This window comes from Ammospiza nelsoni, chromosome Z, assembly GCF_027579445.1.
Source record: "Ammospiza nelsoni isolate bAmmNel1 chromosome Z, bAmmNel1.pri, whole genome shotgun sequence".
NCBI lineage: Eukaryota > Metazoa > Chordata > Aves > Passeriformes > Passerellidae > Ammospiza > Ammospiza nelsoni.
Window position 1 is genome coordinate 1,803,159 of NC_080669.1, and position 15,715 is coordinate 1,818,873.

At 40.1% G+C, this 15,715-nt stretch overlaps 1 protein-coding gene across 1 annotated transcript in view; it reads left to right on the forward strand.

The window, feature by feature from the left end:
• Nucleotides 1–15,715, forward strand: part of XRCC4 (X-ray repair cross complementing 4) — a 134,098-nt gene that overhangs the window by 45,817 nt on the left and 72,566 nt on the right. Inside the window, exons 5-7 of the mRNA XM_059492362.1 lie at nt 1,654–1,820; nt 6,417–6,569; nt 6,953–7,056. Coding sequence (XP_059348345.1) covers nt 1,654–1,820; nt 6,417–6,569; nt 6,953–7,056 — 424 coding nt within the window. The remainder of the gene's footprint in view (nt 1–1,653; nt 1,821–6,416; nt 6,570–6,952; nt 7,057–15,715) is intronic.

Genomic DNA, 15,715 nt, shown 5'->3' on the forward strand with positions numbered 1-15,715 from the left:
AATTCAACTGCTACTCTAACTTATTTCAGGATTATGCATTTTTTATTCTTTCTGTGCAGTGAAAACTGCAATTTGTTTATCCTGATCAAATAGATTTGCCTATACCTGATCTCAGTTGAATGTATTAAGGCAGAAGACAAGGATGATGTGCTCTCCTTGCTATTTCCTTCACGGTAAAAGGTTGTGATGCTATTTATCTGTGCTACCGTGCCTCTCTATCTCTGTGAATTCTTTATCCAAATAGCATGGTGGTGGCTTGCAAGTGATGAAAAACAGTTTCCTTTACACAAACGTGCATCTTTGTTACTGCTGTCAGACAGCAAGTGTGATATTCAGGGGGTGCACGCCAATCTGCGGGCTACTGATAGCGTAATCTAATTTCCAAAAATAAATTAAAAGCATCTTTTCATCTGTAGCCATCAGATGCATGCCTGCTAAAGACAACAACGCTTTAGAGACAGCACATGTGAATTTGGTGGCTAATTGGAAATTAAACCTTCGTGTTTTCCACGTTTTCTGATAGGCTGACCTTGCTGAAGGAGGTCAGGGTGGTATCGTGTGTTGGGGCAGAGACTTCCACAGATAAAAGGTCCACGTGGAAGGGCTGTTGCTTGTTTCAAACAATGTCTTTGATAGCTTTGTGAGCAGCTCTTACCGGGCCTTTTTCAGCCAAAACTTATGCATGACGTTAGTGAAACTTGCACTTTAAAAGGGTAACAAGCAATAGGCATTTTTAAATAGGTGTCTTTTATGTAATTTTCCATCCCCTCCCAAGTAAAATAGGGGGAAAATCAAATCAAACTGCATTTCTGTTTTTCATAGGTGAGGTGCCACAACACAGAGTGAACACTTCCCTAGTGTGTACCACTTATATTTCTGCCTTTTTTAAGATGTTATAGCTATGTATTCAAGTTGGAGAGAAGGGTAATATTTCCCTCCATAGGGAAATGCCATAAAATATATGTCAGTCTTTTTGAAGATGAGAGACAACCCCTCCTCCTTCTTCTACTCCCTCAAACTGTTGTGTTGGATATTAATGGGTCTTCACCCAGGCTTGCATGGTTATAGCTCAGCTGGCACTGGTTTCTATGCATGGCTGAGCTATTCTTCCTTTAATATGACTAAAACAACAGTTTTCTGTTGTTTGTCCCAGGCAAAACAAATGTGTTCAGACCTCCTCTATATCCTGTACAGCATCCCCACTGCTGTCACAGTGGTTCATTACAGATCCTTTCACCTCACTGGCTTGATGAGGCTGCCTGTTTAACTGGGGGAGTCCTTTTAAGACTAAGAACTTGCTGTCTGAACCCCGGAGGTGACAACTTACTGGCTAGATTTTTCAGATTAGCTGCATAAATTGCAGACTAACAGAATCCCAGGATATTTGGGGTTGGAAGGGGTGTCTGGAGATGATCTGGTGCATCCCACAGGAAGGTTTTCTCCACACAGGGACACTCCAGGGAAATAATTCCCATGTAGATTATTCCACATATTCCTCCATTCTCTGCATGACAAAAGTATTATCTCCCTTTAAACTGGAGAACTGTAAGGTATTTCTTATGCTTATTAAAGGTGTATTCAAGTTTACTGGGAGGAAGCCTCAGTGAAGTTTCTTGTTCAGCTGAAATAATTCGTTCTTTCTTTGTGTCTCAGTTCAGACTTGGATCTCTGAAGCTGCAGGAAGTCCCAAACCCAGCAGAGGTGATCAAAGAACTCATTGGTTACTGCCTGGACAGCCTGGGGAAGCTGCAGGCCAAAACTGAGCATCTGCAGAGGGAAAATGAAAAGCTTTTGAGCAACTGGAGCAAGGCGGAGAAGAGGTGAGTTCCCAGGTAGATTCACAGGTGACACCTGAGAAGCTCAGCAGCAGTGGTCAGAAATTTTTATTCATTTGAGACATGTTTTGAGCTCAGGTAACCACAGCCCATGTGGTTGTAGATCTCCTTCCTTTGATAAAGATGCAACTGATGCAAAAAATTTGCAATTAAAGGTGGTTTTAGCTTCTGTGTTAGAAAAAAGCCCCAAACACCTCAAAATCTGTGGAATTAGCTCCACTTTCCTTAGGAAGCCTTTTCATTAATATTATTTCCTATGAATCTTAGGACTGGCAGTGTAAATTATTTACATTTTTGAGTGGGGAATAAATTACTGTTTCTTTCATCTCTTTTCTTTGTGGAGGAAGCCGGAATTGAAAGATGAGTGCAGCATTATAGGAAAAAGTGCCATTATTTTTCAAGAGATTTTTGTAATTGCTGCAGCATTTACAATCTGAGTTGTCTATCATTCTGTAGTGAAATAATCTGTGCTTGTTTCAGTAAGCATATAACTCTTTGAGGGAGATTTGTCTTGCTTTTCTCTAGCTTTACCTGAAAAAACGCACAATCTAGGAAGACTGATGAAAGAATGCAGCTAATTTGCGTTAATTTACCTTGAAAAAGAAAGCCAGCTTTTTGGGAGGAGTTAGTTTTGTTTCCCTCTCATTAAAATGAGTAACAGTTTCTCCTGACAGTCTCCCTGACAAGCAAAGGGCCTCCCTAAGTAGTGTTTTAGTGCTTAACAGTGTAATTGAACAATAGTGTATTGTATAACTTGTGTTCTCTGCTGCATTACATGCTGATGGGTAAGAGGCATTAGTGCTTGTATCAATTTCCATGGTGGGGTGGCAGAGTAACCCCAAAGAAAAGGAGGAATAAGGAAAAAAAAAAAAGTCAGAGTTGTGTGACTTTGTTCTCAGTGCAAGCTGGTGGATTTCTTTAGCATGTTTATAGTTTTGAGTAGATGAAAAATTATTTTTCAGAATATACACTGAAGGTTTTATGGTCACCAGTCTTTAGTCATGTCTGTTAAATGCAGAATAAAAATAATCCAGAAATCATTTTCATTCAAGAAGTATTGGGCTTTTTCATTTGGTTCTTTGGGGGTTTTGGGGGATGGTTTTTTGTTTTGTTTGGGAGATCTTTGGTTTTATTTTTTGGTTTTATTTTTTTGTTTTATTTTTTGACTTTTTTTGTTTTATTGTTTGTTTGTTTGTTTGTTTGTTTTGTTGTTTTTTTGTTTTATTTTGATTTTTAAATTTTTGGTGTGTTTTTGTTTATTCTTTTTCCCACAACCCCGTTCTACCCTGCTGCCTCCCTTTGCTGTTTGAGCTCCAAACACTGCGAGTTGCCCCGAGCTGAACAAAGCTGTGCCTGTCTTTGTTCAGGAGGCAGGAATTCAGGATTTACATCCTGCACCACTCACGGTGCTGAGTGCTGGAACATCAAATACAGAGCACGTGGTGTGCAGAACTGCAGCCAGGGCACACCAGCCCCACAGCCCCTGCAGCTCCCTCTGCTCACAGCCTCTCTCCTCAGGGCTTGGTTAGAATTAAAACATAGCAGGCAGGCTTCTGAGAGCTGCTCCTGTGCCCCTCAGTCGTGGCGCACTGGGTGGAATTATTCAATAATCCCCTTTCCATTTCCCTGTTTGAATTCTGTTGACCATCACGGAGGTTTTGGTGAGCAAGTGGCTGCCTGGATTTGAGTGTGTGTGTCTGTGTGTGTACACCTCAGGGATGGAAGAGTTAAAATATCAGAGCACAACAGCTGTTTTCTTTATTTCTTATAGAAAATTCAAGGCCAATAGCTATTTTCTTTACTTCTTATAGAAAATTCAAGGCAAATTATTTCCAGGCCAAGTTGGACACTGGGGCTTGGAGCAACTTGGGACAGTGGAAGGTGTCCCTGTCCATGGCAGAGTGGGACTGGCTGGAGTTTAAGGCCCTCCAACCCAAACCAGTCTGTGATTCCATGATAATGGAGGTGGCAAATATTAAGTAATAATAACCCGTAGCAAAATAATTCCTTGAACAATACAAATCCAATTTCTGGTTTGGGCGCGGGGTACGCATTTTGGTTTTGGGCGTCCAAAATTTGAGAGACAAGCCAAATTAAAAATAGCTGCCAGTTTATGTTGTGGTCATCTGCTGTGACAGTATATTTAAACCACAAGCAGATTATAAAAATGCAAGCTAGGTACTTTGGGCTTGAAACTGAGTCTTCAGCATTAGCTCATCAACATTCCATACCATTTCCAATGCTGGGGGAAGGGTGAATCTGAAATGCAAGGGAGAGGTGCCGTGGGATCCAGGAATTATTTCAGAGCACTGGCAACAGGGATGAATACCAGAGATGCTGAATTACTTCCTTCATAGTGTTGGACTGTGAAGGTTGCCACTAATAATTAAAGAAAAGCCTTTAAGTTTCATAGCTCACGTTCACCTCTGTAGAGCACATGTGATTGTTCTGTGTTGGGTCAGCACCAGAAATCTTGTTTTTTATAATTAATTTCTCAGTTTGTCATAGTTTGTTTGTCATAGTCCCTAGCAGTGGCTGTTTGACCATTGCCTTTTACTGGTCTCTGCTAAACTATCAGATACGCCATATAAAAGTGTATTTTAAAGGCATATAAGCTGCAAGTACAGCATTAATGTGAAGCTTTTGTAATATTCTGTGTTCTGCCAAATTAATGCCATTCTGTGTGTGGAGAATGTATTTGGATGTGGACAGCTTTGAATAATGGGAGAGAAAAATTAAAAAAAGGTGTTCATGTAAATGAAAACAATCATATAAGATTAACTGATGGCCTACTACTAATTGGTTCTGCCCAGAGGGAAAAGTTAATATTCTAATTCTAATATTCAAGATGCTAATTTTTTTCTCATGAGACTGAAGAAATTGGCTAGTCTTGCAGTTGGTTTCTCCACTGTACTACTCACAGCCCAGGCAGCATCAGCTTCACTTCACTGAAGTTTCCTTTTAAGTGGGTTTTCATCAGGGGATGTCTTTGCAGCACTCAAGGACGTCACTGAAGTTATCTTAAATGGCATTTTTTTGGCCAAGTCAGCCACATTTCTCAATATTTGGACCAGCCTCAACTCCTCCACCACAAACCAGTGCCTTGTCAAAGCAAAGGCAGAGAGCAACCACTTTCCCTGGTTTATGTGTGGGAGAGGGGATTATTCTAAGGGATTTGATACAGACAAGATTAGCATATTTTAGACAAAACCCTTTTCCCCCCCATTTTTATGTATACAGAAATAATTAGTATCAAGCATGTCCAGGCTCTTCTGGGCCTTGCATTAGGGTTTATGGTTCTTTGTGAATTGTCTATTTATTCCCCACTAAACAGTTAACTTCCCTTTTGTAGGTGGGAAGTCTCCTGGTAGTTGATTAGTACCTATGATCTTTCATTTAGGAATTATTGAACTGATCTGTATGGTAATGATGTTCTGCTATTTGCATTTAAATTAGATGAATTATTTATCAACTATCAAGCATATCCCTAAAGCATTGAACAGTAGGCTTAATACTTCATGAGATTTCATACATTTCACCGCAACATAAAAATTGTGAGATTTTTTTTTTTTGCTATTGTCTTGCTTCCTACATCATGTATGGTTTTGATCTGTGAACAAAATAATTAGTATTTATGTAGGAAGTCTGTTGAAATCTCTTGCCTTATACATTAATATTTTTAAAGTCTGTTACATGTCTGGGTTTAATAGCATAACAAGCATTCTAAACTTTTTTACAGCCTTGCACAGGCTGGTGAAAAATATGATTTTGACATGACTACTATACTTACTATGATCAGTAAAATTATCAAGATACTTATTTGCTTATTGTGTACACAGCTAATAAAATGTTTGTGGTTCAACCCAAGGACTGAAAGGTTATGAAATACAATAATTAAATACAGAATTACATTTGCCACAAATCACTTGATTTGCTGTGCTCGGGTTTGCTTGTATTCCAGTTTTGCTTATGAGAGTTCAAACACCCATATTCTTAATTTAATACTCCCATTGTGCTTCCTTTTATTGACATTAATCTACCCACGTAGATCAATACTAAATTTTTTTAAAAACCTGAAGTATATTTTCCTCTGAAGATATTAAGAGCTTCTAGGCATTTTTTATATTTTGAAATTTTCTTTTCCTCTTCAAATATATTTCACACCAATGTGTGGCACAGATTTGAAGCCTGTCTAGGTGAATCATATCTGTTTATAATCTCATTATGTGTTTCCTCCTAAGGTGTATGTCCACTGTTGTGATTCAGCATTGAAAATAAAGAACATTTGCCTGTTTAAATTTTAGTTGTCTCTGGTGGAGGTGTGCAAGAACATACCAAAAATAAAAAAAAAGTTCATGAAAAGAAAGGTTCACATCGGGGAACTTCTCCCTTTTGGAAGCAGAGCTCATTGCACTTCTCTGTGGAAAAACAACCAAAAAAAAGCTTATTCAGGCCTGTTTCAGACACAAGGGGCTGGACCAGTCCTGCGTGGTTTGGAGTGGGGATTCCAGGCTGGCCTCAGGACAGAATTGTCTTCTAGGAAACAGAGGAACTGGTGTAACAGTTAATTTTGTGCTGCAGGCTGGAAAAATGCGTGGAAGCCAAAGAGGAGCTGGAGGCAGACCTTTACAAGAGGTTTGTTTTGGTGCTGAATGAAAAGAAGGCAAAGATAAGGAACTTGCAGAAGCTGTTGAGTGAAGCTGAAGAATCCACAGCGGATGCCAAGTGCACCAGGTATTTAATTTCCCTGGGTTTCTTGGTGTGGTGCACATGTGAGTTTATTAGCTCAGTTTCCATCTCCCTGGCCCTGACAGTGAGTGACAGTTCTTCCTGGCTGAGTGCTGGCTTGTCCAAACCAATCCTGCAAGTCAGGGGAGAGGAGGATTCTTCCTGGCATCCCTGCAAGCAGCAGCAGATTGCTGTGGGCGCTGTAGCCAAGAAGTGAGTGTTTGATGGAGCTCTCCTGCTTTCTGCTGGGCTGCAGTTGATTTTCCAATAAGATCATGTCCCTGCCCTTTCCATAGGTGGTGATTTCATACATATTCTCCCTGAATTATTTAATCCCTTTGAGAAACAAAAATACCTTCATTTCTTTCCCTTTCTTTTGTTGTTTTTAGGGATATTATAGCTGCTGCTCAGGTGGTTGTAAAGATGGAAAACAACTATGATGCCCGCACTGATAAGGAAACTGAAAATCCAGCATGGGCCTCGTTGCCATCAAGTAAGACAGAAAGCATTGTCTTTGTGTTATATCACAGACAGGCTTTGTGTGAATAAACCTTAAGGAAGGCAAAATGCTACCTGACAGATTGCTTTGAGCCAGCAAGCCTCAAAAATACCTCTCCTGGAGCAGAGTACAATACTGGCATTTTCAAATCAGGGAGAGGGGAGGTTTAAAAGCATGTTGCACGAGTGAAGGCACTGTCATTTCTTGCAAAGTGACAAATTACACACTTTGCAGAACTAATGACAGTCTAACAGTATCCGAACCATCAACAATTCCATTTTAAATTCTAGGAATCATGATGTGTGTGCCGTGATTGATAAAGTGTAAAAGGTAGCTCCTGACAGTTTCAATAGTGTTTAAAAAGGGGAAAGAGGGGAGGTTTAACAGCTATAAAAAGAGCTGTGTGCATAAATGGAATGAAAGTGTATTTATAGCAGAATCCACTTATTTGTCAGAGAATTTTTGGCCTTGTGAAGATGCTCATGAAACTTAATCTGATGAATTCTTCCAGGACTAGAGCCTTGTAAAGTGTGTGGGATGCAGTGATGGCACATTATACAGTACAAAATATTTAACTGTGAATCAGAATTTTGGCATGTTTGTGATAAACTAGTGGGAATACCCAGGGCAAATGCTATCAAAGTTTCAAAACTGCATTGATAGTTGTAATATCGTTCGTTTATATATATGTATAGATATATACACATATGTGTATAAAAATAGATACAAAAACTTCCCTTAAGGTCTTCAAAGGTTGCTGTGCGTTCTCTCACTGGAGCTTTTTATTTCCACCGCAGGTAAAGGTAATCCAGACAGCAATGTTTTCCTGTAAAACAGCAATTTTGTGTGCTTCCCATTGGGAGCTGGAAGTGTTTGGGACCCTGGTGCCAGTGGCCAACACCGTGGTCACTCATGGGGGTCTGTTTGCAGAGGAATTTCTGGCTTTATATAAAGTGGGCAGAGCTTCAGACAAGTGGAGGAAATTGTGATCACAGAAAGAAATAATTTAATGCTGCACTGGGGTCTCCAGAAGTCTTTGCTGTCAGGCGCTAATTGTTCAGTTCAGGTAACAAGATGAGAAATTTGTTCTGCGAAAAGGCAGGGAAAAGTGGAAGGTGTGGAGTCTTCTTCTAAATTCAGTGGGGCCTAACTAGCTCAGAGGGAGTTTTGAGACAGAGATATGTATTTAATAATGAAAACAACAACTACTGCCCTGCTCAGGCAACCACGAGGGACTGGACTGGAAAATACACCAGCTGTGTTTTTATTTTAGGTGCAAACAAAAAATGTACTTTCTTTTGTCTTTGAGGGATGCAGTCCTCAGGGTTTTGGTCCTGACTGGAAGAGTTCCGATGCAAAATTTGCAGATAACATGAAAAGAACATAAAGTTAATGCTCTGGGTAACACAGTTGAGTTTTTCAAGGCAATGGCACTGCTGGGCCCTCACAGTGAATATCCCTGAGGTCAGTTGCTGCTCCTCCTGTGTGCACAGCTTTCTCTCCCAGTGAACAATGGGAAAGCGCAGCTGGGTGATGAATATCTAAAGTCTGTCCTAGAATTTTCACACTCAAAAAGAAGCAGATCATGTCTTTATGCGGAAAACAGCAATTCAGGGATGAATGGAATGAGTGGATAGTGAAGCTCAAAGCTACATGAAGCATCAAGGACTGTAAGACATAAAAGATAAGACAGATAATATTTGGGATTTTTTTTATGTTTATCTTAGTTTTCCTATATTCTACTTCATCACTGTATTTCTTTCCCTTTTGGACTTGAAATGTCATTGTAGGAGTCAATGAGAATTAGAAGATTATTGAGGTAGTTTCAGTAGATATTGGTGAAACCCACAAAAGAGAGGTCATAATTAAAAAACTTCTTTGAAGGAAAGTGAAAGCATGTGTGTGTATGCACACATAGATGCACAGTAAAAGTGCATTTGTATATGTGCATGTCTAAATAATTCACTATTAATTGAAAAAGCAGCAGTGCTCAGCAAGTGATTGGGTTTGTGTTGGGAGGGGAAAACTTGTGGTGGTTCCATCACAAGATAACTTTGTTCTAGCAGCTCACAGGAATGTTACACAGAAGCTATGAAATTCAGACAAAATAATTTAAAAAAACATGATCGTTTGCAAAATCAGCAAAAAAAAGATCAGGATTTGTTGAACTGCAGAGTTTAAAACTCTGACAGTTTTTCTTAACACCAATAATTGTTCTTCTCCTTGAATTTTTGGGGCATTCAAATGCCAGGGTATTTCAGTGGATATGGAGGAAAAACCTGCTGATGTTTATTGCAAGAAAATTGAATACCTTATTTAGTTATCAGTCTGGTGTTAATCTGATGGAAATACTGTAACAAGATGCACTGAAGAAAAATATTAAGAAAATTAGTAAGAATGATTAATTGCAATCTTTGTAAAAGGTAAGAATCTGGAGCCTAAAAGTTTACCTAAAGTTTCTTCTTTTTTTGGCATTTCCGGTGTGATTTGTATGTTTGATTTATGGTTTGCTTTCTCACAACAATTTCCGCTTCCTAGCCTAAAGCAAAGATGAACTGAAACATGGTAGTTTTTGTCTTGCTTACACACTAATGTAGTTAATGCTTGCTAGTGCAAAGGGAGAAATTAAAATGGAATTAGTAAGTATTTTAAAGCACTCAGAAATAAGGCTGATGATAATTACACTCCTTATAAATAGTACAATGTTTATAAATAATAATACATTTATAAATAACACTGTGTGTGATTCTTCACAAGAGCTTTGCCTGCCATGCCATGAGCACGGGAGGAATTTATTTGAAACCTTGCTTAGGGCTGTGAATGTGAGGATGGGACAGGCACAGAGCTCCAGCTCTCACTGCAGTTCAATAAATTCTGAAGCAGCAGCTACAGATGCTGTGCCAGGTCCTTGAAATGCCCGTGAGCTCCTGCTTGAGAGAGGAAGGAGGAGATGAGGGAAATGCTGCTGCTGCTCCTCGTGGATGGAGTGCCAGGAATGTTTCTGGGGAGCAGGACAGGCTTGGTTTGGCTTTGGCTGGTTGAGGTTTTGCTCCGGGGCTGGTGAGATTCCCAAAGTTACCAAATCCAGGTGTTTTCTGTAGTGGTGCTTCAGCAAAGTTCCCCCATCTGGAGCAGAGCTGGAAATCTCTCAGAAGGTGTGGAGTGGGGTAAGGCTGTGATTCCCTTGGTGCGCTGGTGCCAGCTGGACACAATTGTTCTTTAAGGGGGAAAAACCAAACCACAACCCCCAGAAATCACCAGCCTGAGTTCCTCCTGGCCCACAGGAGCGAGTGGGTGACTCAGCAGGATGCTACAAGATGTTTCTGTCATTGTAGGATACAGAAACGCCCATTCTGGTTAGGGACAGCCCAGTTGTTAGAGATTCCTCTTTCTTCCCCTCTGCACTGAGTTATACTGGTTTTGTTTACTGCGCCCTTCCTCCTCGGGATCCTGAAATCACAATAGCAGTCTGATAAATCATAATTTGATATCACGGTTGGAAGTAATGGCTTTGCCCTGCAAATCAGCTCCTGTTATTAACTGAAAAATGTTTTAGTGGTTCACCTATCAGGAGGCTTTTAAAACATGAGCAAGGATGGGATAAATGTTCCCCCTCTCTGCTGCCTTCCCAGGAGTTTGAAAGGGAGATGGAGGGTAACAGTTTACTCCTCACAGTGCCTGGAAAGTCACCAGAAAGGAGAATATTATCCCTCCTCCCAGGTATATGACAAAACTGCAGGGAAAGATTTAATTATTTCAATCTATTGTAGATTAGAAGGATAACATAGCAGGTGGGATGTAGGAAGAAATTGTTTAATGATTTATTGTTGTTATTTTATTTTATAAATGCCATTATATGTGTCTGCCTCTGGACAGAACAAGGCTGCTGTGCACCAATTTACAGTCAGCTTGCATCTCGTTTTATTTTCCTTAGTTATATTTCACATTATAATTGGTAGGAGTTACCTCTCCTTAGGGTAAGGAGGGATGTCATGATCTGCCCTGTTGGATCAAATAAAATTTTACGATCTGTGTTTCTTGCCGAGTTGTGTGGAAATATCCCACATTTCCCCAGACATTTAGTGCCCACACTTTTCTGCGTGTTTGATGATGAGGACAGGTTCAGAACTGGTCCTACTAAAATCTCTGCAGAGCGCACAGTAAATAAGAGCGAGCACCTTGCCATCTCCCACTGCCTCACCATGCAAATGTTCTCACCTCTTCCATCCAAGCTCCTGCCTTGGGGATTGTGTGTTATGCCCTCAGGACTTAGTGGCTCTTTAAATTTAATTAGCTCTCCTGTGTAGTCCAAGCCACTGATGGCTCGGTGCTGCTGGTTAATAAGCTTTGATCAAAGTTAATAATAATAAAAAAAGCCTGTTGTAACAGCACCCGGCTGTGCTGTGCAGTTAAAATTCCATCTGTGATGGCCTCTCTTTAAAAGTCTGTTTTTTAGGAGTTTTAGTACTTAGCCATCTTAATTTACCGCGGGTTTAAATTATTTCTCTTTTTGTCAGGCTGTAATTGAAAATGGTTCATCCTGAGGAATAATCTCATTCCCTTTTCCCTTAAAGCTGTAGATACCTTTTCTTTTCTTCTCCCTGAAACTTGATACTGATTTTTCCCCTACAACCTGATGGTTTTGTGCCTCTGAAATAGTTGTGGTGGCCAAACTGGTTTCCCTCTGTGTTACAGCAGGTGTCATGGTCAAAATGCATTTGCAGTAAAAGTATCATAATGTTCCATGCCCCTTTAAAAATCCTCTGTGAGTATTGCGCTAAGAGGGATTTACAACACATTACCTTGACATATTTCTATGAAAATTATCAAAATTGCTTCTATCTCTGCATATTCTCTACACACCTTCTTTCTGTTCCTTCTTCAGTATTTACAGTGATGCAGCTGAATGTGGTTTCACCAAAATGAGTCATTATTTGATGAAATTCTGTAATTGACAGAGTCAGATTTATACTTTGTTAAGGCTGTTGAAAGTTTGGTGATTGATCAAAAAAAATTAGAGCAGCTAATGATCACACTGCGCAGTTAGGTGCAACAATATTGATTAATGTAAAATTTAAAAATGATTGTTGTTGTGTAATCCACATACTAATTAATATCACACATGAAGGACCTTTATTTCCTTGGTGAGTTGTAAAATGTTTTTCAGTGCTATTTAATTTCTGCATAAATCGTCAAATTAACTGCCTTTAGTAGATTTAGTTAAATTGTAACAGCCTTATTTTAGAATCATTTTGAGACCAAGCTGTTGATTACAATCTTGATGCACATCCATTAATCCAGTGTTGTTTTTTTTCCTGTCCTCAACTGAAAAACCAGGTTAATTTCAACAGTTCAGCAATGTGCACTTTGAACAGAGGTGGAATTATTTCATTTTTGGGGGGGAGGGAGTTAATATGGTCGCGCAAAGGAGAATAAGTGACATAAAGTTCTTGAGTAAATAATTCACAATTAAATCCATCAATGAAGCAGTGCCTTATCGCCTTCCATGAATAATGGAATAATTTCTCAAGCCTATTTTGACGCCTGTTGGTAGAGAATTTAGCTCCCCAGTTGTGAAACTGCAACTTGAGTGGAGCTGGAGCTGTGCCCTGCTCTGCCTCATCCTCCTCCAATGCCCAGCTGAAGAGCCACTGCTCCTCAGGTGAGCAGGAAACTCCTGCCAGGGGCAATCCCCATTCCAGCTTCTGTCTCTGCTTTACTCCACAGTCCCTGCATTTGTTTAGCACCCAGGGTAATGCTCCTTTTGGGATCTGGTGCAATTAAAGGACCTGGCAGGGATTATTTTTATTACACCAAATTATTCTTCAATACTTGTATTATGGACCACAGCAGTGACTGAATTCAGTGCACAGTGAAATGCAAGCCTGCCCAGGAAACCTCTGTCACACAGTTTCATTTTGAACTTTGTCCTCCCGCTGTGCCAGGCTGCCCCAAGCCTTGTCCAGCCTGGCCTTGGGCATTCCCAGGGATCCAGGGGCAGCCCCAGCTTCCCTGGGAATTCCACCCCGTCCCCTGCCCCCCCTTGAGGGGAACAATTCCTTTCCAATTTCCCATCTGATCCTGCCCCCAGCCAGTTGTAATTCAGAAGAAACAGCATCAAAAATATTTTGGCATATTTCATGATATATTGAAAACCAGATAATTGACATGCAGAAAACACAGTGGATTTGCGTTCAGTTTTTGAGGACACTGTCACTTCAGAAGAGTTGACATTTGGTTTAGCACTGTTGGGGGATCCTTTCAACAAGGGAGAAGTATTCATTCTTGAGGAAGAAAGGTTCCTGAAAGGGTGGTGATCCTGAACACGGGGATGAAAACCCTTATTTTCAGCTGGGGCTGTCTGTCCGTGGCAGCCAGCAAGCCCTGGACGCTGCAGGTGCTGGCACACCAGGGAGCAGCACATTCCAGCAGAGTCTGCTGTCACCTGTGGCTGTTCCAAGGTCTGTAGCAGCTCCTCTGATGCAGAGCTGGGTGTTTTGCAGGCTGCCTTCTCAAGCTGCCCATTTCTGTGTGTTTTGGGTGGGGAGTCAGGCAGTGGGCAGTTCCCCAGCGCTGGGTGCACACACCAGCTTGTTTTTTATTTGGACTGTGGGGGCATTTGCTCTGGCCACCTGTGCAACACTCACTGCCATAATTACCTTAATGACTTCCCAGCTGCATTACGGTGTCTCATCCCAGCAAACAGCCTGTCTTGATCAAAAGCTGGGTTGCTCAGGATTGCTCTAAGCCTTGTGGCTGTTCCCTTGATTTATTGCTTTTCCAGGTTAAAGCACACATCCCTGTTTTTAAGTGGAAGTTTTCTCAGCCAGGCTGCACCTTGTGAGTCTGGTGGGTCTTGGCTGGATTTGAGAGTTGGTTTCCCTGTTTGGTTCTTTATTGTGTCTTTAAGCCCAGTGGAAACTTGGTGGGAAACAGATTTTACACCTAAGGAAATGTCAAAGTCATCACACTATCTAAAACAAGAATAGACAAAAATGTTTTATTTCAGTGCTTTAAAACACCTTTGAGTAAGAAGAAGGAAATCTCATTGCTTCATCAAAAAATCATGAATGTAATGCACCTGTAAACTTTTTTTTTTTAACTTATTCCCTCCTCCTCTTCTCTACTGTCCTGCTTTTACTGGACATTTTTGTTATTTGTGTCCATCTCAGGTAAAAGGTAGTGTCCTAAAGTCACCTTCCCACCTTAAGCTTTTATTTTTAAGGTGGCACATAGATCAATCTAAAAGACACTGAGAATGAGGTGATAAAATTGCACTAGAAAAATTTGCTTTACTCAGTGGAAACCATAAACGATGGCACTAAACTGATACACAAATTCCACATAAATCACTTGGCATGTTGCCATACTTCCTGAAAAGCAGGGTTTTGGTTTTGGGTTTTTTTTTTGTTTGTTTGTTTGTTTTTGTTTGTTTGTTTTTGTTTTTTTGTTTTGTTTTGTTTTGTTTTTTTTTTGGTCAGTCATTGTATTGAAAGGCTGAGAAGTTCCTTTTCATCTTTAGGATGAAAGGCTCTTCTTGAGGACCCTTTTCCTCAATATCCATGATGCTGCATACATCACATGCACAGATTTAATGCAGAATATTAGAAATCTGTGAAACTTGGAAGGGGGAAAATGGCTTCAAAGGGGAAAAATGGCTTCAAAATAATCCAGGCACAATAGGCAAATGCCATCAGTAGTTATTGTTCCAGATTTTGTTGTGCATTTTGCTGCATTCTGCTTGGTTTTGAAGCCTCACCTGAACTTGCTGGTTTATGTACACCAGGCCAGGTGACCTCATAAAGGAGCTCTCGGTTACATATGCTGTGTCCAGGCAGGTCAAACACCAAATCTCACACTCTAAAAGAGAACTTTCACATGTGGCAACTGATAAAGGGGAGATATTTTCACATCTGGAGCTGTCAGCAGCATCTTATCAGCTTGGTTTTTTTTTTGTTTTTTTTTTTTCTTTGCTTACTATATAAATTAAAAGGAATAAAGGAAATGATGCCAAAGCAAAAATATTGTAAACTCTGAGTTTTGTTTTTTTTAATTAAGTGCAGAGAGAACTCCAGTATACATGAAACACAGTGTGCATTTCCTCATACAAATATCTCATTTATTATTTACTGGTTTTTTCTTTTTAATATCGGATTAGTTTTATTCTCTTAAGACACACAAAACATGACACTTGATAACCTTACAGAGAGAGTAAAATCCATGAGGTTCACAGCTTTATATTTTTATTTGGAAAAACAGGTGCAAAACCATACTCTGCGCATTCTGAGTATGACGCCCCTATCTTAGAAACAAAGTAGCTAATTTTTGTTTTAGAAAGGTAGATTTAAATAAAAAGAAGCTCGCAGGTGGATTCATTTTCATCTCCATCTCCATTTCATAAGGCTTTACCTAGCTTTGCTCCTGTTCCTGTGAGTTAATAGGTGTGATTGTGATCACCTGGGACCAATCGCACTGAAATCATTGGGCCCTCTTTGAAATTCTTCCCAAATTTAAACCAAATAATTCACTTTTCCAGAAAAGGTATCCCTGTAGTCAAGCTACAAACCTCTTCTTCCGTTGTAGCTTATAAAAATATTAATAATAACTCATTTATAACTCATTACCAATTCTGTCATGTGCAAAGAGGCATAAT